This window comes from Armigeres subalbatus, chromosome 2 (genome assembly GCF_024139115.2).
Source record: "Armigeres subalbatus isolate Guangzhou_Male chromosome 2, GZ_Asu_2, whole genome shotgun sequence".
NCBI lineage: Eukaryota > Metazoa > Arthropoda > Insecta > Diptera > Culicidae > Armigeres > Armigeres subalbatus.
In genome coordinates, this window is record NC_085140.1 from 370710870 (window position 1) to 370736047 (window position 25178).

The window sequence follows — 25178 nt, forward strand, 5'->3', positions numbered from 1 at the left end:
ACACATATTTTACTGCAGTGAATGATAAATACCCTTAGAGAGATCCTGTAATGCAATCTCATGGAATCTGTGTGTTAGATTCAATTGCTATTGCTTCCGTTATTCTTTTGCGAATATAATAGGACCAGAAGAGGATGAGAATTGAATAATAAATAAAGAAGTTGATAAATGAACAAAATCAGTTTTCTTATGGAACTTTTAATGAATTAGGAATCAGAATTGCTATACTTTATAGCTTACAGCTCAAACATTCGTCAAATCAAAATCGAACAAACTAAAAGAATTATCTTATTGTTCAATGAGATGAACTTATTTTTATTCAACGTACTTAAAATTGTATGTAATGGAAACTTGTAGGTTTGTTGCTCGAACAAAATAAACGTTATATTTTGTATCTTAAACTCAAACTTCTCCATGTTTTGAGCGTATATTATCCAAAAACCTTCCACTGTGCATCGTTTGTGGTGTCAAAACTATCAGAACATACGACCGACGGTCGACGGACGGGAGTTTTTGACGGCTGACTTGTTGGTTTCTTCGCGAAGAGTGTTTCACATCTGATGATGTTCCTCCGGGTGATTGTTTTCGGGCTGTGATTGTGTATCTGCGTGCGATTGTGGACAATGTTTTCGATTCCGTTCGAGTAGAATTTCCGGCATTGACTGGACGCGTTCGTGTGCCGCACGGTACGCTCTGTTTTCGGGTATAACCGGATCGGTGATTCGCACTAGGCAGACCGTGTAGGCGAGAAAATAATAAAAACGAAAAACCACAGGAAAGAGTTGCAATTCGCGGAATTGCGTGTGCAGTACATTGTGACCGAAGTAATGTACCGAAATTGGAAAACCTGAATTATTGTGATTGGAATTGGAACTCTGTGATCGGTGTCGAAGTTAAAGTGAATCGCGAATTGGCAGTAGTTTTGATTAATAAAATATCAGTGTTATCAGAAGGGGATTCTTCCAGAGGAGAAAAAAAATCAAAAGTGACGAATGCCCTTCCGGAGAGAGAGCGATAAGAAGAAGTAAATCATTGTTTATCATTCCTGGCGCTGGTGTTGTAAATATTTTGATTTTCTGAAGGCTGGCCTTGTATTATTATTCTGCTTGTCCAGGCCATTGGCGATTGTTATTGCACTTCTATAAAATTACAGCATTTGTTATTTCCGAGGGATTACATTTCATAGCAGATGAATAATGAAAACGACAAAATTTATGCCAAATGCAGCTATTTGATCAGGTTGTAAATTATAACTGGCGATAGGTCTTCATAGTTTAAATTCACCTGTCTGTAACACGAGTTAGTACTATTCCGTTTAATTCCATTACATAGTTTGTATAAATAATCGAGTGGTGAGGCAACTTCAAAGTATAAAAACCGAGAACTCGTAAACGGAGGGATGTAAGCATTTTCGGACATTGTAAATAAAACGTGTCTAATTTTTAGATGTATCGACAAAATAGTTTTGAATAAAACTGTTGAGTATAAACATTTTTGAGAATTTTGAGTGATCGTAAATGAATAACAAAAATTGAGATAAAAAATATCGGATATGTTAAAGACAATTAACATTTTGGAAAGTCATAAAATTTCTTCAGAGATTCTTTTAGAAATTCCTTCAAATTCCTTTGAAGTTGTTTTGTTTTTTAAATTAGAAACTTCCTCCAGGAAATCCTTTGTAACATATTGTAGTAAAACCATACGAAATTTCCTCCGAAATACCTGCAGGAACTATTCCAGAAATTTTGTTGGAAGAATTTTTCCGAGAATTTTATAAAGTATGAAATAAGAAATGCTTAAGGAATTTTCTAAAGTAAATTTCCGGATAAAATTAACGAAATTTCCAAATGATCCTAAAATAGTTTCTGAATGAATTTCAGAAGTGATTCCCGAAAAAAATCGTCAAGGAATATCCGAAGATATTAAGGTATTTCTTATTAAATTTCCGGAAGAATGCCCAAAAGAGTTCAAATAACAAAAAAATCGAAAGAATTCCTGGATGAAGTTCTGAAGAAATTTCGTAAGAACTACAAGAATAGCTTCCTAGTGTTTTCGAAGGGATTTCTTAAGACTGGAAGAATTTATTTAAGAAATTCTTGAAATAATTGCTGAAGCAATTTCTTTAAAAAAAAGTTTGAAAAAATTTCCAAACCAATTTTTGTTGACATTTCTAAAGCCATTTCCAAATAAAATCATAAGAAACTTTGAAGGTATTTCTAAATTTATTTGTGGAGGATTTTTGAAGAAATTCCTAGAGAAGAGAGAAGAAACTCACGATGGAATTCCTGAAGGAATTTTTGAAGATATGCCTGAAAAATTTTTGTGTGACTAATCGAATTAATTCCTGAGGGAGGATTTTCCGAACGAACTTTTGAATAAATTCATGAAATATCACCTGAATGATTACTGAACAAATTTTCGAAGTAACTTCTGAAGTAAATTCCCAAGGAATTCTCAAGAATATCCGAAGAAGTATGATGATGGATCGTATGCCATCCCGCTATTTTTGGTTTTTTCGCCATAATTCCAGATTCGAAACAGGGTTTTGTTTTACTACTGTCCAAATTTTTGAAGGACTTACCGGAGAAATTCCTGGCAGGATTCCCGAAACAATTCCTCAAGTTGCTCCTGAAGGCATTCTGGTATGAAAATTGCAATAGGAAATTTCGAAAATTCTGACTCCCTAAAGACCTTTGTAAATTTCTCCAGAAAATTCTTTTATAAACAATGTAGAATTTCTTTGAAAATTCTTGCAGGAATTATTTCGAAAATTTTGTTGAAAAAGCTTTCGGAATATTATGAAAGATTTTTTCAAAGGTTTTCTTAAAGAAATTTCGATTGGAATTTTAAAAGAATTCTCAAAGAAATTCCCAAAATAATTTCCAAATAAAATTTACGAAGGATTCCTAAAAGAAATTCTAAAGGATTTTCTGAAGAGATTCCCGAAAGAATGCGCAAAGGAAATTTCGAAGGAATTTCAAAAGGAATCTCAGAAGGTTAAATAAAATCCGGAGGAACGACCGAAGGAATACCTAAATGAATTTCGATAGAAATCCTGGAGGAAATTCTGAAGAAATTTCTGAGGGAAATTTGTTCCTAGAGCTTCCAAAGGCGTTTCTTGAGAAAGTGGTGGCAGAATTCTTGGAATAAAATATCCGATTTGGTGGGTTACGTGCCCCAGCTTAACTTCGCCAATGTTTAAACCGACACCATGACAACATGTTCTGAATGGAGAACCGCTATTTTAATATTATTAATATTATATATTCAAATTTTAGGTTCAGAGTAAAATTAGATTTGAAAATTAGATTTGAAAAATTAGAATAAAATCTAAAACCCTTTTTTGGTAATCTTAACAAGAACTCTTAATGTTTTCTGTTCTAACAGAACCACAATCAAATTAAAATAATTGAAACAAACGAGCCATTTCCAACCGGAAGATTTGTCATCACCAACGGTTCTAAAATAAACACCGTCTGAAACCAATGTGGCAATGTAGTGGTAATCGTCCTCGTCTTCCTCGCGGCCGGCCAATTTTCGTTCCCACAAAATCGCATCAGAGCATTGCACTGGAGCAGAACAAAAAATGCTAATGACAAAGATTGCCTTTTGATTTTATATTTTATAATGGCTGGAACTCCGCGGTGGAAGCTGGTGGAAGCGTATCGGGATCCACACCGGCAGCCCCAACGCCGCCACCACCATCCACCACCGCGCGGAGATTGGTTGTGTCGTGGTTCGAACTTTGTCGCTCTGCTGACGGCTGACACTTTCCACTTTCGAAAAAGGAAGAACAAGTTCCTATACCGCTGGCGCTGCCGCTGCTGCCGCGTCAGTTGAGATGTTCTTGGCCGAAGAGTAAGATCTGGATCGACGACACGTTGGAATATTTTCTGCACTTGAGCACAAAGTGTTTGTTGCCAACGCCAAAGACAGTGATGGTATGCAAAACAGGAATACAAAAAATAATACATTGGCTTGCTTTTAGTTGCATTTGGCGAGAGAAAAAAAATAGAATCTAATTTCTGATCTGAACAGAGCAATGGTATCATTCATTGCTAGAGCGATGGCATCAACGATGTCGAGCGCGACAAGTGTACAAACTTGGCTACAGTCTGGCGGATAGAAAGACGATAAATACTTAACATTGTTGGTATGAAAGTAGCAGAATAATTTATGATTGTTTTTATTTATTATATATTTTTTATATAATAAGGCCGTTACAAATATTTAATTAACTTTTTGTCCTACTGGTCTCCGAAAGGTCAAGGGGGGGGGGATAATAAAAAATAAATATTAAAATGAAAAAAATCAAAAAGCTCCTCGGATTTGTTAAAGAATGTTTTGGAAATCCTCAAAATTATCCGAATTTTATTTTGTTGCCCCCTCAAAATATTATTTTTTGGCAAAAAAATCCGAGGGGGGGAGACAAAATAGATTTTAAATATTTGTATCGGCCTAATTTGAAGAAAAAAACATAATTATGTGGTTATATTCTAAGAGTAGAGTGACACCAAATAGTTTTTGTTTATTCTACCAGGCTATGGTAAAGTGACTGCATTGTTCACCACAGACCTCGAATCGTAGAGAATTAGTTTCCATATCCCTTTCAGGCCCATGGGCCCAACAGAAAAAAGGAACGTATAGAATCGCACGATGGATAAAAATTAATACTGTCTATAACAAAGTTGCTTGAAATTAACTCAACTATCAAGGAAAAATATCTGGCATGGCCGATCAAGGCTTTACGACAACCTAGAACGTCATGAATATGGCGAAGTTAGGAGAAAGAAAAAAGATGACTGACAGCAGATTGTACTGTTTCAAAATAAGATTTTTATTCAAACGTATCTGTAGAGTCGTCATACACAATAAATTATTTTTAATCTTCCTTGGACGTCCAAGGCCATCCAAACTATCCATGAGTTCAGGATTTGAATTCTACAGTTGCAAAAAAGCTTTTTTGGTACTCAAAGCTTCGAAATGTATTTAGTTATATCCATCACATTTTCTGAGTGGTCATTAGATATCGTAAGATGGTTTTTGGATATTATACCGCATCCTTACTATCCTTGAGTATTGAACTTAAGATCTGCAGCTGCAAGAAAATCTTTTTTTAGTGCTCAATGCTTCAATATGCAGTTAATAATAACCATTACATCTTCTATGAGGTCAACAGATATCGTACGATAGTTTTGAGATATTCTGGGCAATCCAAACTGTCCCTGAGTTCGGGAGTTAAGATCAACAGCTACAATAAAACCTTTTTCCAGCATTAAAAGCTTTAATATGCATTTAATCCATTATATCTCCTGAAAGGTCAACAAGCACCGGAAGACAGTTTTGGAATATTCTAGATCATCAAAACTGTCTTTTAGCACAGAATTTACGATCTTAAACTTTCAAAGTAGCGTTTCTTGTCACTCAATGTCTCGAAATATGTTGAAACCTGTTCGTCACATCAATTGGAAGGTAAAAATACCGCTAGATTGTTCTGGGAAAGTCTGAGTAATCCAAACTGTTTCTTGAGTTCGTGACTTGCGATCAAATCAACAATTGTCAGTAGCTTATTTTCCTTAAACAAAATTTTGATACATGTTGGCCAGTTTGTTTAGATGTTCTGGGTCATCCAAACTCGGTGTAAATCCGGTCATATCGCCAGGTTCGGTACAACACTGAATCTGACAATATGACGTCCCTAACCCCGAATCCCCGACACTTTTTCGTGGTGCATTACGGAGTAAGATCTACCACACTGTGCTCTAGTAGTTCTTACTATTCTTGTTAATACTTATGAGTGATGGTCGGAAGAGTATGGAAAGACTATAATTTGCTTTTAGATGACCCATTTTTTGCGCCGTTTTGGATGGAGTCAATGGAGTAAATTATAAAAACATAACTCAATCTTAGGCTGGTTTCGAAGCCGACGACATTAATATTCAAGCTCCAAGGCGCTGATTGATTAGGAAATAATAATTATTATTATTTATTCAGACTAAGGCCGAGGAGGCCTGTGCGGTATATAAGAGTCTTCTCCATTCGGCTCGGTCCATGGCTACACGTCGCCAACCACGCAGTCTACGGAGGGTCCGCAAGTCAACTTCCACCTGATCGAGATCCACCTTGCCCGCTGCGCACCTCGCCTTCTTGTGCCCATCGGATCGTTGTCGAGAACCATTTTCACCGGGTTACTGTCCGACATTCTGGCTACGTGCCCGGCCCACCGCAGTCGTCCGATCTGCACCCACCATAGATGGTACGCAGCACTTTCCTTTCGAAAACTCCGAGTGCGCGTTGGTCCTCCACGAGCATCGTCCAGGTCTCGTGTCCGTAGAGGACTACCGGTCTAATGAGCGTTTTGTAGATTGTCAGTTTGGTACGGCGGCGAACTCTATTCGATCAGAGCATCTTGCGGAGTCCAAAGTACGTACGATTTTCAGCCACTATGCGTCTCCGAATGTCTCTGCTGGTATCATTTTCGGAAGTCACCAGTGAGCCCAAGTACACAAATTCTTCTACCACCTCGATTTCGTCACCACCGATGCAAACTACAGGTGAGTGGCTCACATTGTCTTCTCTTGAGCCCCTTCCTATCATGTACTTCGTCTTCGACGTGTTGACGTGTTGGATCCGGAAAGAACCGGATACGAATTTGGTGGATCTGCTGTAAAGCTCTGTGTAAAGGTGAGATTCAGAAATACCAAAACGCAATGAAATCAGATCTCTGTGCGAAAACGAATTCGGAACTCATAATAAGAAGCAACATTATGTTTGAACTTCAAAGGAGGAACCAAAGAGGCCTTACATTAAGCTTGAGAAAATATCTGAATAAAAAGCAACTACTTCATTTCTTCTCAATAAAAATGGAGCAGAAAGACAAGCACTAAACAAATGACACGGCACACGGGTATACTACAAAAGTTCAATGAATTGTTTTTTTCACTACTAGTTTTTTTATTCATATTCAACTATATCCATTACCTCTCCTGCAATTCTACAGAAATCTTAGGATAGTGTTTAGTATTATGGCTCATCCAAACTATACTTTTATTCGGGACTAGAGGTGTGCGCAAGTTCGAAAATCGGCAGAGTTTGTCACAATTATGGTCGACGGCGTGAATCCGCGTGGAGATTTTCTCACGTTCGTTTCTAGAAGATTTTTCTGCATTTTTTCAGGGTGTTTTCGAAACATCAACGGGAGAATCTTTTAAATTTCGTCGATAAAATTTAATAAACATTTCAAAAATATTAATTTGAAAAATATTTTTGGATTTTCCATGGCAACTACTTTAAAGTTTTGAGAATTCTTTGAATTGTTTGAAACTTCTACGTGATTTTTTTTTTATTTTACAATAAACTGTTCGGCATTTCAACGAAAATAAATTTGGAATTTTGAAGGAATTTCTTTGTATTTCTACAGATAATTCCTTGTATTATCCATAAGAAATTCTTCGGATGAAAATGACATGATTTGTATAAAACAAAGTTTCCCAAAGTGATGGGTCGCCATCGCCAGCCTGTATTTTGAACAGATTTCGAACTATTTTTGAATAATTTTGTTCAAAAAAATCTCCAGTTCTTGAAAAATTTTTGGTAATTGATAAAATTTTAATTAATTTTGATTTATTCGAGAATTATTTTTAATCCAACATATTTATCTAGTTTTTTTTACCCAGAAAATAAAGAATAAGTACCACAACTTTGAAAATTCTAATATTGCAATATCCAGCTTTCCAAGCTAGCTATAATGGCGGCTTTTGACAGTAACTGCTTCCGACGCCGAGCTGTTCGCGACGCTGTTCGTATCTCAGCAACCAATTTCATTTTGTTTATTGATAATATAAAAACGAAATGAAATCAAATGAGATCGAGGAATCGAAGGAAAACTGAAATGGGTACTAGATCCAAAAAAGCTCGTTGCTATGAAAACGACAACACAACAAATGTCATTTCTTGTTGTTGATATGTTTGTTATTGTCCAAAGATGGTCTAGTAGCCTAAAAATTTGAACATATCGACATATGGAGAGTGAATCCAGAACAAAATATGATCAGAACACATCGAGATAGAGAAATATCGAGATAGGGAGGTTATCGAGATGTAGAATGCCCAAATGTATGTAGATTGAAGGGACCGAGGAAACCATCGAGATAGGGAGAGATATCGAGATACAGAACATCGAGATGTAGAGAGTCGACTGTATTAACCTAAATACCTAAGGGGCCCCATACACGCTCCGACATGTTATACAACTTTGACTCCTCCCCCAGGAAATTTGGTTCGGTCGGAGTAAAGTTGGACCGTCCAACTGTCCAACAGTTGTACAACTTGCCCACAGACGAGCCGACATTGCTCCGACCGAACCCAATTTCCTGGGGGCGGAGTCAAAGTTGTACATCATGTCCGAGCGTGTATGGGGCCCCTAATAGGGCACTGCACGGACTGCTTTGTCTCTTTCTCGCTGCAAAGAAATTAGAAAACAACAAGGCCAGTAAACGTCAACATTTATGAGGAACGAAAGAGAAAGAGATGGTTCCGTGCAGTGCCCTATAGTGCCCTATAGGAATTTCTCATGGAAGAGCGAAAACTCCTCTTCTGTCATTCCTGTGGAAATGTATCTGGCAATATTTGCACAAAATTTCTCTTAGAATTCCTTTGGATTTTGTTACGGGCATTCCTTTCCTTTTTCAGCAAACCCTTCGGCATTCTGCGGGAATAACTGCAACAGTTAATCCGGAAATTACTGCGAAAATACCTGCTGGAATTCCTGCAAGAATTTATTCAAGAGTTGCTCATATCGTTGAGAATATTCTTCGGCAATCCCCTCGACAATTCTTTCGAAATTTCGTGAATCTTGCGAAAATTAATTAAAAAGTTGCTTCGTAATTCCTTCGGGAATTCCACCGGAAACACATTTGAAAATATCAAATCGGCATTTATTATAAGATGTTATATGTGTATCATAAATGTAAGAATCACTTTTGATTTAGAACAGGAACAAGATCCATCTGCATCCTTCAGATAACATTCTATACTGCTCAATATTAGTCAACTTTCAAATTCTTGACACAACAAAGAATTCTATGCGTAATACGACAGAACGCAATGAACAAAACAACTCATGTCTGCTTCTTCCACTTATACTGTTTTCAAGATATTTCCATTCAGCTCTTCATTCAGATTCTAAGACTGATTTTCAGTCAAAATTCGCAAAAATTTAAATTCGTCTAAATTCGTCGGATCAATGAGGACTCAATGCTAATGGATTTTTTGAAAATCTATTTCAAATGAATTAGAACATAATACACTGGTATCGGTGTTGTAATTAACACCTTTTTTCGATCTAAAACATAAATATGATAGGTATTAGTATTGATTCAATAAATCAAATCTCCCAAAATAAATAAATAAATAATGGGAAAATCGTTGCGTCGGAAGCAGTTAATGTCAAATTTATTTATGGCAGACGCCATTATGGCTAGCGTGGAAAGATGAAATATTTCAAGCTTTAAATGTGGTGGGAAATCAACATGAATAAACAATCTTGAAAACAAAATTCTAAAAATTTAAAATTTTAACGCACTAGGTAAGATTGAAGAAAGTGTTTTCGAGCAATGAAAACAAAAATGTGGGTCTTAGAGGGTTCAAGAACATCATCAATCAAATTCTGAAGCAATTCCATGGGATCCTGGAGTTATTTTTAGAAGATTATTTGAGATTAATCCTGTCTTGAGGAATTGAGAGGAAAATCTAAGCCGAAGTTCCTCAACAAAGAGTTGAGTTAATTAATTGATTGTCTTTATTAAAGAGACTTTCAGCCCTTGGCTGGCTCATCTTTGGAAATTCTCTTTTGTAGAATTAGAATCTACAAGAAACTATATATGTTAAAACTGGGATTGATTCATACTGAACAGGTCTAAGAACTTTCTAGTTCTTCTTTTAATAAAACAAACAAAAATTTTATGCTAAGACAAGACAAGACAAGACATAATTAAACAAACAAAAATATTAGCTGACTTTTTGTTTAGATCCGCTAATGTGATATTTTAGTATCAGTTCTTCTAATCGGGAAAACCCTGGAATCTGAAAATCGATTTTGAATGGATAGGGGAGACTGGGTAGACTTGATCCCCTTTTCTGATTTCCGATGTATCACAGCCAAAAATAAATAAACATACGCGATTTCCTCACAGGCTCTCTAAGAAATATAGTATTTAACTTTACTGATGTATGACAGTCCTTAAATTATTGTTGGTATTGATACACAATCGATTTTTTGGAGTGCTGTCAAAAATCGACTTTTTAAATTTTCGGGGGAAATTGATCCCTCTCCAAGAACTTGCTTTGATAAAATTAGAAAGGTGCCCTCAGATTTTTAAAATATTTTTTCTTCAAAATACGCAGAATTTTCGAATTGCTGTGCGTATACATGAACGATTTTTGTTATTGAATTCGACAGCACATGCAATTTTAAAATTTGGGGAGACTTGATCCCCTTTTTATGATATCTACGCAATATTTTTTCCCGCCTAAACTTCATTAAATCTGTCAATTAGAAACCTGAATGCAGAATTATATGTTTCTGAATTTTTTCGCCAAATTTTTGTATGGGTGACTAATGGGGGATCAAGTGTCCCCATATTGAGGCAATAACTTCAAATCCAAATATCCTAAAACTTTGATGGAATGTTGACATTTTCATCAGTACAGATCATTAAGCACATTTATGACTTTGTGCTGTGAAAAAACGAAAGCATTTGGTCATTGTTATGAAAAGTTGTTCAAATTTTACGTGGCCAATAAAAAAATCTTTGTGAAGGTCAAAACATACAAACCGCCCTGCAGAATAAATATAGTTTCAATCCAATAAATAACTCAACACATAAAGGTCATTTGTTTAGAGGATCTATACAAAAAAATACGCTAGAACAAAACTACTTTAGTTTTCGATAAAACAGGGGGTGATCAAGTCTCCCCGGGGATCAAGTCTACCCACCTTCCCCTACCCTGAATACGTTAACTCGAAAATCATCAAGTCGAATTGGATTTGGCCGAAATGAACGTTTGAGCGAAACAGTTTTGCCAAAAAATTTACTTGGTCAAAGCGACATATGGCCGAATTGGTAATGTGGCCGAAAAAGCACTCTTCCGTAACAGGTCGTTTGGCCGAATAAGATATAAGACTGAAAATGTTGTTTGGTCGAAAATGACATTTGGTCCAACGGCCAAATGTTGGTTACTGAACGGTTTACCCATCCGTTTGGCCATATAACATTTTCGTCCAAATGGCCTTTCTGCTAAACGACCATTTCGGCCAAATGGCCAGTCGGCCGAACGACATTTACGACCGTATGCCCATTTCGGCTAAGAAAAATTGTCGGCCAGGTGGGTTTTGGCCCAATAGTTTGTTCGGCCAAATGACATATTCGGTCAAACACCTACCAAATAGCCCTACCTGTCGTTTAGCCGAAAGTCATTCGGCGAAAAGTCGAAAGTGGTTTGACCGAAAAAGTTGTTTGCCCTTACAATTCATTTGACTGAAAATGTCATTTGGCCGAAATGGTCGTTTGCATTAGCATGAGCATGAGCAGATGACCGTACATTTCGTAGTTGCTACCCCGTGATCGACCAGAACAATCGCAATTGCACATGGAACCAATGGATGGAAGCTCTCCAACCTCAATGTGCACAGTCCGAGAGTATTTTGGATGGTCGATAACAGCGCTCGTCACGTCCTCACGGTCATCGGGGATGGGAAGGAATTGATGATGCATTTACACGCCCACTGCAAGCCGAGAACACCTCTGCACTCGCAACGAGTTCCTGCGGAATTTTATTGCAATCTGGGGGTTAGGTTTTTTTATGGCAGAGGTTCGTCTTGGTTAACGGGTTGCCAATGTGATAGTAATGAAAGGGAGGTGTATTCTAATTGGATGCCGAAACGAGCTTTTTCGCTCATTTCGAATTCTAACAGTTACCTGTTAGAACTAGTCAAGTTGTTGGTTTAGGATAGCAGATGGAAACGGTACGAAAGCCCATTTCCAGTTCTAGCGATTGCTAGAACATGAGAAATATATGGAAAGATACAAAGTAGGAAGTATGGAACGGGCCTGGGATTGAACCCACGACCTCCTGCGTATGAGGCAGAAGTGGTAGCCATATGACCACCAAGCCCGTTTCATTTGGCCGAAATTATCGTTTGGCCGAAAAAGTAATTCCAACGAATAGATCATTGGTCGAAAATGCCGTTTGGTAGACATGGTCATTTGGCAGAAAGAGCAATTTGGCCCGAAAATGTCCTTTCTGCATAACAACCATTTAGGCCAAACGGCATTTTCTGCCAAATGACCTATTGCCTATTGCCACACGATCATTTCGGCCAATTGAGCCAACTGTTTTTTTCAGCCAAAGGAACTGATCGACCAAATGACATTTTCGGCAAAATAATTTTAGACTGGATGAACTTCAGCCATGTCATGTAATCCATATTCGGTGTTCCTGGCATCAAGTCTTAGGAACTCTCATTGTCGAAGGACCCGCTCCGGAGCATATAGGCCCAGCTGAGACAATATGGTCGGCGAATCCTCTCCTAACAGTATTTTTGCAACGAATACAGCTTGTGAGCATTTCCTTCTTTGCTCAAGGGTTTCGATTCCCAGAAGTCTACAGCGATCTTCATACTTACTTGATCTTCATATCGTGACAAATTTAAAGGATCCCGCCATGGAAGACCACGGGCACCATAAAATGGCATTCGATTTGAGTATTAACCTCACTAAGGCACAGTATAAAGATCGAAGGCATAGCGGGTCACGAAATTCCTCAGTTATTTTGAAAATAAACCCGAGCTGCCGGATGGCTCTAGAGATCATGTCGTTATAGTATATACATAATGTGAGTGCCGAATCAAGTGCAACCCCCAAATCACGAACTTGCGAAACACGAGTGAGAGCCTGATTTGTGATTGAATAATCTTAGTTAATGGGCTGTTGTCTACGGTGGAAGGATATGACGTAGCACTTCTGTACACTCAAAGTCAGAAAGTTGTTCGAGCACCTTCACCCAGGCAGTCAAGAAGTAGTTTTTCGATTTTCGCAGTCTTGCAATTTTTTTACAATCATATACAGCTTCAAGTCATCAGCATAGAATATTCGGCGATCATATGGAAGCACAGTGGAGAGTTCGTTGATGTAGAGCAGCGGTTCTCAACATTTTTCTTGAGAGGTACCCCTTCGAACCTTTACATTCATTGAGGTACCCCTTTTTTTCGCTGTGAAGGAAAATAAGCATTACTTATGAGATGTATAAAAAAGGGAACTGAAAACTAACGAGATATATGGCTGCCTATAATCGCATATCAGTCCCATCTTTGCCGGATTTCCTATCCATATGGGACAAATGTGCGATTTTGGGTAGTATGGCTCTCCATAGAGTTGACTGAATTTTTGTTATTCCGTGAAACTTGAGTCTCTTGAAAGTAAATTTCGGAGCATCCGAGAATCTCTAAAATAGGCTTCCAAAACTCTTCTGAGTCTCTTAAAAGTGGGCATGAGAATTTTGAAAGGACGGTTTTAAGTCTCTTGAAAGCAGGCTTCCTGGCCTTTTAATCCTCGCCAAAGAAGTCTTTTCAGCATCTTGGTAGGACGCTTCCGAGCCTCTTGAAAGAGGTTTAAGCTCCTTGAAAGACGAATTCCAAACCATTTGAAGGGGAGCTTCCGAGTCTCTTGACAGTAAGTAAGTTTTTTGTGCCTCTTGAAAGAAGGCTTCTGTTCCCCTTAGAAGGAGGCTTTCAAGCTCCTTGAAAGAAGAATTCCAAATCTTTTGCAGGGAGGCTACCGAATCTCTTGAAAGAAGTTTTTCAAGCTTCTTGAAAGAAGAATTACAAACCATATTCAAGAAGGCTTCCGAGTCTCTTGAAATGAAGCTTAGGGGTCGTACACTTATTACGTAAGCAATTTTTCTGGGTTTTTCGTAGCAGTTGACTTTTTAGGATAAAATCCATGCTGATCCGGAGATATATGCTTTACTGGCCCATTTGGCCGAAATGGTCGTTTGGCAGTCTGTCGTTCATGATGATTTCAAACATTTTGGAACAGGAGCATAGGGATGTGATGCCTGGATAGTTTTCAATGTTTTGCTTATCGTTCTTCTTATGCACTGGAAACATTACGGAAAATATCCATGATGAGGGAAACTTGCACTGAATTAGCGAATGGTTGAAAAATAGTGTTTAAAGTAAAACCAATGCCTCGCTAAACTTTTGGAAAATGCATAGCGGAATGCCATTAGGGCTGGCTGAGGAGGAATATTTGAGTTTACTTATGGCTGAACTAACTTGACGATGAGTTATCTGCAGCTGTCTAAGGGCAGACACAGCGCTTGGAGTGTCTAGACAAGCACGTTCAATTTGCCTCGCTGATGCATGACATACGTTGAAGGCATCCATAAAATGGGTTGCAAATAGATTGCATTTTTCTGCAGCGATATTGACGTACTGATCTCCCAGGAACATCTCAATCGGTAATCCAGCTTCTTTTCGATTAATGTTGACAAAACTCCAGAATAGCTTCGGGTTTCTTCGCAGATTGTCTTGCATTCGCTGCGTGTACCTTTTGTACAAGAAACGACTGTAAATCCTATGATTGTAGCTAGCACGATTGAATTGCTGCTTGGTTAACGGGCATCGTAATTTGCAGTACTGTCTAACCGATTTTGATCTTATTTGCTTGAACTGTCGAAGGCGTGCATTACTCCACGGAGGCTTAAGAGCAGGGTAAGGTGGGACAAATTCAGTTTCGGTATCGAGCATGATGCTTGTAAAACAAGATGCAGCACAATCGATCTCTATAGTATCTAGGAATGTCCAGTTAATCTGATGAAGTGCATCAAGCAATCCGCTGTAATTTGCTTTTCAAAAAAATCTATTTCAACAACACATTTTTTGGATTTCAACAGGAAATCCTTCGAAATTTGCCCTCGAAGTATTTCTTAGTTTCCACGGAGAGATTTTCGAAATTTTCAATGGGAAATTGTATGAAGTTTTTAAGAAAATCATTGGTATTTCCACGAGAAACTCTCTGGAGTTCTAACGTGATGTTTTAGGGATCAATTGGGAAAACCTACGGAAATTCCCCTGAATTCTTCGGAATTTTATTGGAAAATTCTGCGGACTTCTTCAAATTTGAATCGGTGTGAAAAATTATGTAAAGACGTGACAAATTTTAAACGGCAAAAAATGTCGGTGGTTCGCTAAACCTCAAGCTTCAAGTGACGAAAAAAACTAATGTCGTGGCTGTAGATCACACATTATGAACGCAAGGACAGTTTGGATGACACTCGATATCTCAAAACCCATCTGACTATGCCTCTTGATCTTCAGAAATACGTTATAGATATGGTTGAATGCATATCCAAGCTTGGAATGACGAAAAAAGCTAGTGTCGTGGCTGTAGATCACAAGTTCTGGACTCAAGGATAGTTTGGATGATCCAGGATATCCTAAAACTATCTGACCATGTCTCTTGATCTTCAGGAATATGTTATGGATATGGTAGAATACAAATCCAAGCTTGGGGTAACGAAAAAAGCTAGCATGATAACTGTAGATCACAAGTTCTAGACTCAAGGACAATTTGGATAATTCTAGCACATATAAAAAATCAGCTTGTTTGGTCATTTCTCTATTATTATCCACGAAAACGAAGGATACGTATCAATTTTGGTGGGTAATACCGCTTAGACAAATTTGGGATTTTCTTGTGTTCAGATTAAAAGTGTTTGCGATTCTTTCTCGTGTTGGTGTTATGAATAATGTTGCCTCAATTTCTCGATTCTGTTTCGTTCTTTTTTAGTGTTTTTTGCCTACCGTTAAATTTTCTTTGCCTCAAAGGTTGGCTATGTAAATTGTAGTATTTTTTTACTAGTAGATAGTTGTTGTTAGAAGTACACACTTAATTATTTTTTCGCACCGCTGAATGGTATTATCGGTTGACTAGAATTAAATATTTTTTTTGGGAAAACACTTGGTTTCGGATCTTGTAACACAATATTGAATAAAAGTAGAGTTTATTGCAAACTTTTCTGTAGCTCAATTTTTGTAAAATATTTTGGGGTTGGTTAAAATAAGAATACTTAGTCAGAATACTAGTCATTTACGGATTCTATTTATCTATCTATTTAAAAAGGATGATATAAATTGATATATCGATTATATTTCAGTTTGAAGACATTGTTGTTACCTTCAAGTCGGCTTCAAAAATGTGGGAAATTCATTGAATATTCTATGAGAAGCAAAGCCATATGTTTTATAGAAAGTAAAGCAAGGTCGTTTTTTTACAGTTGAATTTTTCTTATCAATGTATGTAAAGTTTTGAATCTCTTCCGTCTGATTATTCTACAAAATTCTAGTCCATAATCGAGAAAAACAAACTGTGTTAACGAATCTGTGTGTGATCGAATACTTTCTCTAGCTCCTAATTGAAAATAATCCATTTCCTCATTGTTTACAGCACCCCGCAAAATGTGATCCGTCAAAACAGGGAACTCCATAGTGTGTAAGGATTCAATGTAGCAACTACATTAAAATCATTATCCAATTGTGGCCATAGAAAGTTTATAGTCAAGAAGAAAGAAGATTAGTCTATATTTGTATATATGTTTTTTTTGTTTAAATCGTGACACGAAGAGTCCTCGTCTATTAGTATACAAGATTTCAAATCAAAATTCATACCGATTAAGTTCAACGCCAAAAATTACAAAACGAAAAGTACATCATTCAAAATGAACGAGCGCCGCAGTGACTTTGTGATACATTCCGGCTACATGGTCAAGCGGTCCCAAAACAAGAAACGCTTCACCCCGGTCAACTACAAGACGCGCTGGTTCGAGTTGACCCGGCTCTATCTGTCCTATTACGATATCGGTAATTTGGAGGTAAGTGCGCTTGCGAATTTTCTTCACTCAATCTCGTGCCGTGTGTTCCCATTTTCGTGTGATGATCATTACAGCCATACTCATACGAAGACACCGTCCACACACACCACACTGACCATGTGTTTGTCGCTATATAGTGTGCGCGATTCTTCATCCTCCTATAACACCTTTGAGAAACAACACCCCGCAATCATCAGCCGTGTTAACAAACAAGCCCATCACTCGAAGATTGTTCGAGCGCCTCAATTAATCCATCGTCAATCAAGCGCCCGTCGTATAGCAGAACATTTACCATTCACAACTCACTCAGTGGAATGATCTCGTTGTTGAGCTCGCTTGCTGTCCGAATTTCACATCAATCATCTTGTAATGCTGGAGTTTTTTGATTAACTGACAATACTAATACGGAATCATAACCAATGAGGTAGATAAATAATCACTTCATGTTTTAATAGCAAAATAATAACTTCGTCCAATAAGTTTTAATTCACATCTGATTCTAATCTGGATCCTTCGACAATCTTATTTGAATAGTATGAGCCTAAAAATGAGACAAAGCAATTATAATATGTAGGGGAACTGTTCCGTTTTCCATCTAACTGAACATATTTACAACTCATCGCAAAACAGAGAAATGTAGCACCAACTGCTGCTGCTCACTGCTGAAAAAAAATCACAAAAATAAAAAAACAAATCAAATACCTTTCCATTGCTTTGCTTTTGATGGGATGAAAATGAGAGCTATGAGTTGAAGTGCCGAACCGTTCCCCTATTCCAATTGATAAAAGAAAATAACACTTCTAATCAAGTCTTTCGTTCTAACAAATAACCAGCGATTTGATTATATAAGAGCTTGTTTAAAACAATCACGTTTAGGTAATTAATTATCATTTTTGATCCAAGTCGTTATTCGTTATTCTACTGATGAGAAGCCTTTTCATACACCTAAAATTATTTTGAAAATCTTATTTTTAGTCGTTTGTGTAAATGAGCGTTTGTAAATAACTAAAAGCTATAAACGATGAATTAGCCAAAGACCACACCTCCACCGATGTATGAAGATTATTTACGTAGTTAGTTTTCTTAAAATCAATCTTTTTATTTTTTTAAATTTTAACTATCTTTTTGGGAAAGGCCAAATTTATTGAAAAAATACCTTAAGGCTGGGAAGTCCTAAAAGCACAGTTAGGATATCTATTGACGATTATCTAAAAATATTCGGTATTACATCTCTTATTGGAATATTGCTGCTTTTCGCATTATAGGAGAATAAACGTATGAGAAGGTATAAATAATACGATGAATGATGATATTTTCATGCCCTGGACAGTTGAGAAAATTTCCAAACCAGAAGTTGGGAATTGAATCCACAAAAGTAAAGAAAAAATCAACACTGAACATTTTTTTAAAAAGTTTTGAAGTCTTTCAGGCAAAAAAGTTCCTCGCCAAAAGGTGTTGATGAATAGTCATATGGCTATCGCTTTTACCTCATACGCAGCAGGTCGTGGGTTTACTCCAAGGTCCATTACATTCTACTACTTTGTACCTTTCTATATGTTTTCAAGTTCTAGCAGTTGCTTGAAACGGAAATGGACTACCATACCGTTTCCCATTCTATACCTTCAACTTGACTATTCTAGCAGTAACTGCTATGATTGGCGGCACTGAACAAAAAAGCTCGTTTCCTTCATCCAATTATAGAAATTCCATCTCAATTGCTGTCTCCTATCACTTTGGCAACTCGTTTACCTGGACGAACCTCTGCCCCTCGAACATAGCTCGCATAAACTCGTGGCAAGTGCAGAGGTATATTCGACTTGCATTGGGCGAGTGATTGTAGGTATCATCATTTTCTTCCCCTTCCCTACATTGACCCGCATTCTGTCGTAGCAGGCGCCAGTGTGACCTAACAAATGAGATCACCTGTACTTGTACGTTGAAGATGAGTGCTAGTGCCAAACAAACATCTGTTGGAAGAACAGGAACAGCTGGTCTGGTTATAATAGAGTAGCAACTACGGGCAGTCAATCAAGCTTAAGTTTAAGCGTTTCGACGAAATCCTAGATGTGTTAATATTTCCAATGTCGTCTCAGAAAATCTGTATTGGCGTGATCCCCAATTCGAAATCCGGTTATAATTTTATTCAGAATCTGGTCAGTTTTGCATTCGCAATCAGGTGAGGATTCCATTCGGAATCGAATCAGGACAGGTCAGGATTTCATTCAGAATCAGATCAGTATTCCATTGAGCATCCGAACAGAATTTCATTCGGAATCCAGTCAGGGTTCTATTCGGAATCCGATCAGAATTCCATTCGAAGTCTGATTAGAATTCCATTCGCGATCCGGTTATAATTCTATTTGGAATACGGTCAGGATTTCATTCGAAGTCCTTTCAGGATTTCATTCGGATTCCGGATAGGATTCTATTCGGAATCCGGAAATTATTCCTTTCGGAATCCAGACAGGATTCTATGTGGGTTCTATGTGGAGTACGAACAGAATTCCATCTGGAATCTGGTAAGGATTTCAATCGAAGCTCGGTCGACTTTCCATTCGTAATCAGGGCAGGAATATGGTCAGGAATCCGTTCAGAATCAGATCAGGATTTCATTGAGGATCCGGTCAGGATTCCATTCGGAATCGGATCAAGATTCTACTCCGAACATTTGATTCAACATTCCATTTGAAATCCAGACAATGCAATTTAAAATCCGGACAGGATTCCTTTTGGAATTCGGAAAGGATTATATTCGGAATCCGGCAGCCGGTAAGGATTCTATCTGGAATGCGGCCAGGATTTCAACCGCAATCCGATTAGGATTTTAACCGGAATCCGGTTAGGATTTCATCCGGAATCCGGTCAACATTTCATCCGGAATCCGATCAGGATTTTATCCGGTTTCCGGCCATGGTCCCATATGTAATCCGGTCAGGATTCCATCCGGAATTTCGTCACGATTCCATGCGGAATTCGATCAGGATTCCATCCAGAATCCGGTCAGAATTCCTTCCAGAATCTGGTTAGGATTCCATGCAGAATGCGATCAGGATTCCATCCGGAATCCAGTCAGGATTTCGTTCGGATTCCGGCCAAGATTTTATTCGGAATCCGATCAAGATTTTATCCGGAATCCAGCAAGGATTTCATCCGGAATCTGGCCAGGATACCATCCGGAATCCGGTAGGGATTACATCAGAATCTGGTAGGGATTCCATGCGGAATCCGGTAGGGATTCCATGCGGAATTCGGTAGGGATTCCATCCGGAATTTGGTAGGGATTCCATCCGGAATCCGGTTAGGATTCCATCCGGAATCCGGTTAGGATTCCATCCGGAATCCGGTTAGGATTCCATCCGGAATCCGGTTAGGATTCCATCCGGAATCCGGTTAGGATTCCATCCGGGATCCGGTAAGGATTCCATCCGGGATCCGGTAAGGATTCCATCCGGGATGCGGTTAGGATTCCATCCGGGATGCGGTTAGGATTCCATCCGGGATCCGGTTAGGATTCCATCCGGGATCCGGTTAGGATTCCATCCGGGATCCGGTTAGGATTCTATCCGGAATCCGGATAGGATTCCATCCGGAATCCGGTTAGGATTCCATCCGGAAGCCGGTTAGGATTCCATCCGGAGGCCGGTTAGGATTCCATCCCGAATCGGGTTAGATTCCATCCGGAATCGGTTAGGATTCCATCCGGAATCCGGTTAGGATTCCATCCGGAATCGGTTAGATTCCATCCGGAATCCGGTTAGGATTCCATCCGGACTCCGGTTCGGATTCCATCCGGCATCCGGTTAGGATTCCATCCGGAATCGGTTAGGATTCCATCCGGAGTCCGGTTAGGATTCCATCCGGAGTCCGGTTAGGATTCCATACGGAGTCCGGTTAGGATTCCATCCGGAATCCGGTTAGGATTCCATCCGGAATCCGGTTGGGATTCCATCCGGAATCCGGTTGGGATTCCATCCGGAATCCGGTTGGGATTCCATCCGGAATCCGGTTAGGATTCCATCCGGAATCCGGTTAGGATTCCATCCGGAATCCGGTTAAGATTCCATCCGGAATCCGGTTAGGATTCCATCCGGAATCCGGTTAGGATTCCATCCGGAATCCGGTTAGGATTCCATCCGGAATCCGGTTAGGATTCCATCCGGAATCCGGTTAGGATTCCATCCGGAATCCGATTAGGATTCCATCCGGAATCCGATTAGGATTCCATCCGGAATCCGATTAGGATTCCATCCGGAATCCGATTAGGATTTCATCCGGAATCCGATTAGGATTCCATCCGGTTAGGATTCCATCCGGAATCCGGTTAGGATTCCATCCGGAATCCGGTTAGGATTCCATCCGGAATCCGGTTAGGATTCCATCCGGAATCCGGTTAGGATTCCATCCGGAATCCGGTTAGGATTCCATCCGGAATCCGGTTAGGATTCCATCCGGAATCCGGTTAGGATTCCATCCGGAATCCGGTTAGGATTCCATCCGGAATCCGGTTAGGATTCCATCCGGAATCGGTTAGGATTCCATCCGGAATCCGGGTAGGATTCCATCCGGAATCCGGGTAGGATTCCATCCGGAATCCGGGTAGGATTCCATCCGGAATCCGGGTAGGATTCCATCCGGAATCCGGGTAGGATTCCATCCGGAATCCGGGTAGGATTCCATCCGGAATCCGGGTAGGATTCCATCCGGAATCCGGGTAGGATTCCATCCGGAATCCGGTTAGGATTCCATCCGGAATCCGGTTAGGATTCCATGCGGAATCCGGTTAGATTCCATCCGGAATCCGGTTAGGATTCCATCCGGAATCCGGTTAGGATTCCATCCGGAATCGGTTAGGATTCCATCCGGAATCCGGTTAGGATTCCATCCGGAATCCGGTTAGGATTCCATCCGGAATCGGTTAGGATTCCATCCGGAATCCGGTGAGGATTCCATCCGGAATCCGGTCAAGATTCCTTTCAGATTTGGTTAGGATTCCATCCGGAATCCGGTTAGGATTCCATCCGGAATCCGGTTAGGATTCCATCCGGAATCCGGTTAGGATTCCATCCGGAATCCGGTTAGGATTCCATCCGGAATCCGGTTAGGATTCCATCCGGAATCCGGTTGGGATTCCATCCGGAATCCGGTTAGGATTCCATCCGGAATCCGGTTAGGATTCCATCCGGAATCCGGTTAGGATTCCATCCGGAATCCGGTTAGGATTCCATCCGGTTAGGATTCCATCCGGAATCCGGTTAGGATTCCATCCGGAATCCGGTTAGGATTCCATCCGGAATCCGGTTAGGATTCCTTTCGGTTAGGATTCCATCCGTAATCCGGTTAGAATTCCATCCGGAATCCGGTTAGGATTCCATCCGGAATTCGGTTAGGATTCCATCCGGAATTCGGTTAGGATTCCATCCGGAATCCGGTTAGGATTCCATCCGGAATCCGGTTAGGATTCCATCCGGAATCCGGTTAGGATTCCATCCGGAATCCGGTTAGGATTCCATCCGGAATCCGGTTAGGATTCCATCCGGAATCCGGTTAGGATTCCACCCGGAATCCGGTTAGGATTCCATCCGGAATCCGGTTAGGATTCCATCCGGAATCCGGTTAGGATTCCATCCGGAATCCGGTTAGGATTCCATCCGGAATCCGGTTAGGATTCCATCCGGAATCCGGTTAGGATTCCATCCGGAATCCGGTTAGGATTCCATCCGGAATCCGGTTAGGATTCCATCCCGAATCCGGTTAGGATTCCATCCGGAATCCGGTTAGGATTCCATCCGGAATCCGGTTAGGATTCCATCCGGAATCCGGTTAGGATTCCATCCGGAATCCGGTTAGGATTCCATCCGCAATCCGGTTAGGATTCCATCCGGAATCCGGTTAGGATTCCATCCGGAATCCGGTTAGGATTCCATCCGGAATCCGGTTAGGATTCCATCCGGAATCCGGTTAGGATTCCATCCGGAATCCGGTTAGGATTCCATCCGGAATCCGGTTAGGATTCCATCCGGAATCCGGTTAGGATTCCATCCCGAAACCGGTTAGGATTCCATCCCGAAACAAGTTGGGATTCCATCCGGAATCCGGATAGGATTCCATGCGGAATCCGATTAGGATTCTATCCGGAATCCGGTTGGGATTCCATGTGCAATCCGGTTAGTATTCCATCCGCAATCCGGTTAGTATTCCATCCACAATCCGGTTAGGATTCCATCCGGAATCCGGTAACGATTCCATCCGGTTTCCGATTAGGATTTCATCCATCCGGAATCCGCTTAGGATTACATCAGGAATCCGGTTAGGATTACATCCGGAATACGGTTAGGATTCCATCCGGAATCCGGTTAGGATTCCATCCGGAATCCGGTTATCCATCCGGAATCCGGATTCCATCCGGAATCCGATTAGGATTCCATCCGGAATCCGATTAGGATTCCATCCGGAATCCGATTAGGATTCCATCCGGAATCCGGTTAGGATTCCATCCGGAATCCGGTTAGGATTCCATCCGGAATCCGGTTAGGATTCCATCCGGAATCCGGTTAGGATTCCATCCGGAATCCGGTTAGGATTCCATCCGGAACCCGGTTAGGATTCCATCCGGAATCCGGTTAGGATTCCATCCGGAATCCGGTTAGGATTCCATCCGGAATCCGGTTAGGATTCCATCCGGAATCCGGTTAGGATTCCATCCGGAATCGGGTTAGGATTCCATCCGGAATCCGGTTAGGATTCCATCCGGAATCCGGTTAGGATTCCATCCGGAATCCGGTTAGGATTCCATCCGGAATCCGGTTAGGATTCCATCCGGAATCCGGTTAGGATTCCATCCGGAATCCGGTTAGGATTCCATCCGGAATCCGGTTAGTGTTCCGTCCGCAACCCGGTTAGGATCCCATCCCCAACCCGGTTAGGATTCCATCCGGAATCCAATTAGGATTCCATCCGGAATCCGGTTAGGATTCCATCCGGAATCCGGTTAGGATTCCATCCGGAATCAGTTAGGATTCCATCCGGAATCCGGTTGGATTCCATCCGGAAACCGGTTAGGATTCCATCCGGAATCCGGTTAGGATTCCATCCGGAATCCGGTTAGATTCCATCCGGAATCCGGTTAGGATTCCATCCGAATCCGGTTAGGATTCCATCCGGAATCCGGTTAGGATTCCATCCGGAATCCGGTTAGGATTCCATCCGGAATCGGTTAGGATTCCATCCGGAATCGGTTAGGATTCCATCCGGAATCGGTTAGGATTCCATCCGAATCGGTTAGGATTCCATCCGGAATCCGGTTAGGATTCCATCCGGAATCGGTTAGGATTCCATCCGGAATCCGGTTAGGATTCCATCCGGAATCCGGTTAGGATTCCATCCGGAATCCGGTTAGGATTCCATCCGGAATCCGGTTAGGATCCCATCCGGAATCCGGTTAGGATTCCATCCGGAATCCGGTTAGGATTCCATCCGGAATCCGGTTAGGATTCCATCCGGAATACGGTTAAGATTCCATCCGGAATCCGGTTAGGATTCCATACGGAATACGGTGGCTTCCCATCCGGAATCCGGTTGGGATTCCTTTCGGAATCCGGTTGGGATTACTTCCGGAATCTGGTTGGAATTCCTTCCGGAATCCGGTTAGGATTCCATCCGGAATCCGGTTAGGATTCCATCCGGAATCCGGTAACGATTCCATCCGGTTTCCGATTAGGATTTCATCCATCCGGAATCCGCTTAGGATTACATCAGGAATCCGGTTAGGATTACATCAGGAATCCGGTTAGGATTCCATCCGGAATATGGTTAGGATTCCATCCGGAATCCGGAATCCATCCGGAATCCGGTTAGGATTCCATCCGGAATCCGGTTAGGATTCCATCCGGAATCCGGTTAGGATTCCATCCGGAATCCGGTTAGGATTCCATCCGGAATCCGGTTAGGATTCCATCCGGAATCCGGTTAGGATTCCATCCGGAATCCGGTTAGGATTCCATACGGAATCCGGTTAGGATTCCATACGGAATCCGGTTAGGATTCCATCCGGAATCCGGTTAGGATTCCATCCGGAATCCGGTTAGGATTCCATCCGGAATCCGATTAGGATTCTATCTGGAATCCGGTTAGGATTCCATCCGGAATCCGGTTAGGATTCCATCCGGAATCCGGTAACGATTCCATCCGGTTTCCGATTAGGATTTCATCCATCCGGAATCCGCTCAGGATTACATCAGGAATCCGGT

General features: G+C 40.6%; 1 protein-coding gene across 2 annotated transcripts in view; it reads left to right on the forward strand.

The window, feature by feature from the left end:
* Positions 1-495: 495 nt before the first annotated feature.
* LOC134213073 (tyrosine-protein kinase Btk) overlaps positions 496-25178 on the forward strand; it is a 337863-nt gene continuing 313180 nt past the window's right edge. The window contains exons 1-2 of one of the 2 annotated variants that reach the window (XM_062691623.1): positions 496-1024; positions 16509-16932. In XM_062691623.1, the coding sequence (XP_062547607.1) occupies positions 16780-16932 (153 nt within the window). In that variant the 5' untranslated portion in view covers positions 496-1024; positions 16509-16779. The remainder of the gene's footprint in view (positions 1025-16508; positions 16933-25178) is intronic. The other variant, XM_062691624.1, reaches the window with a different exon arrangement.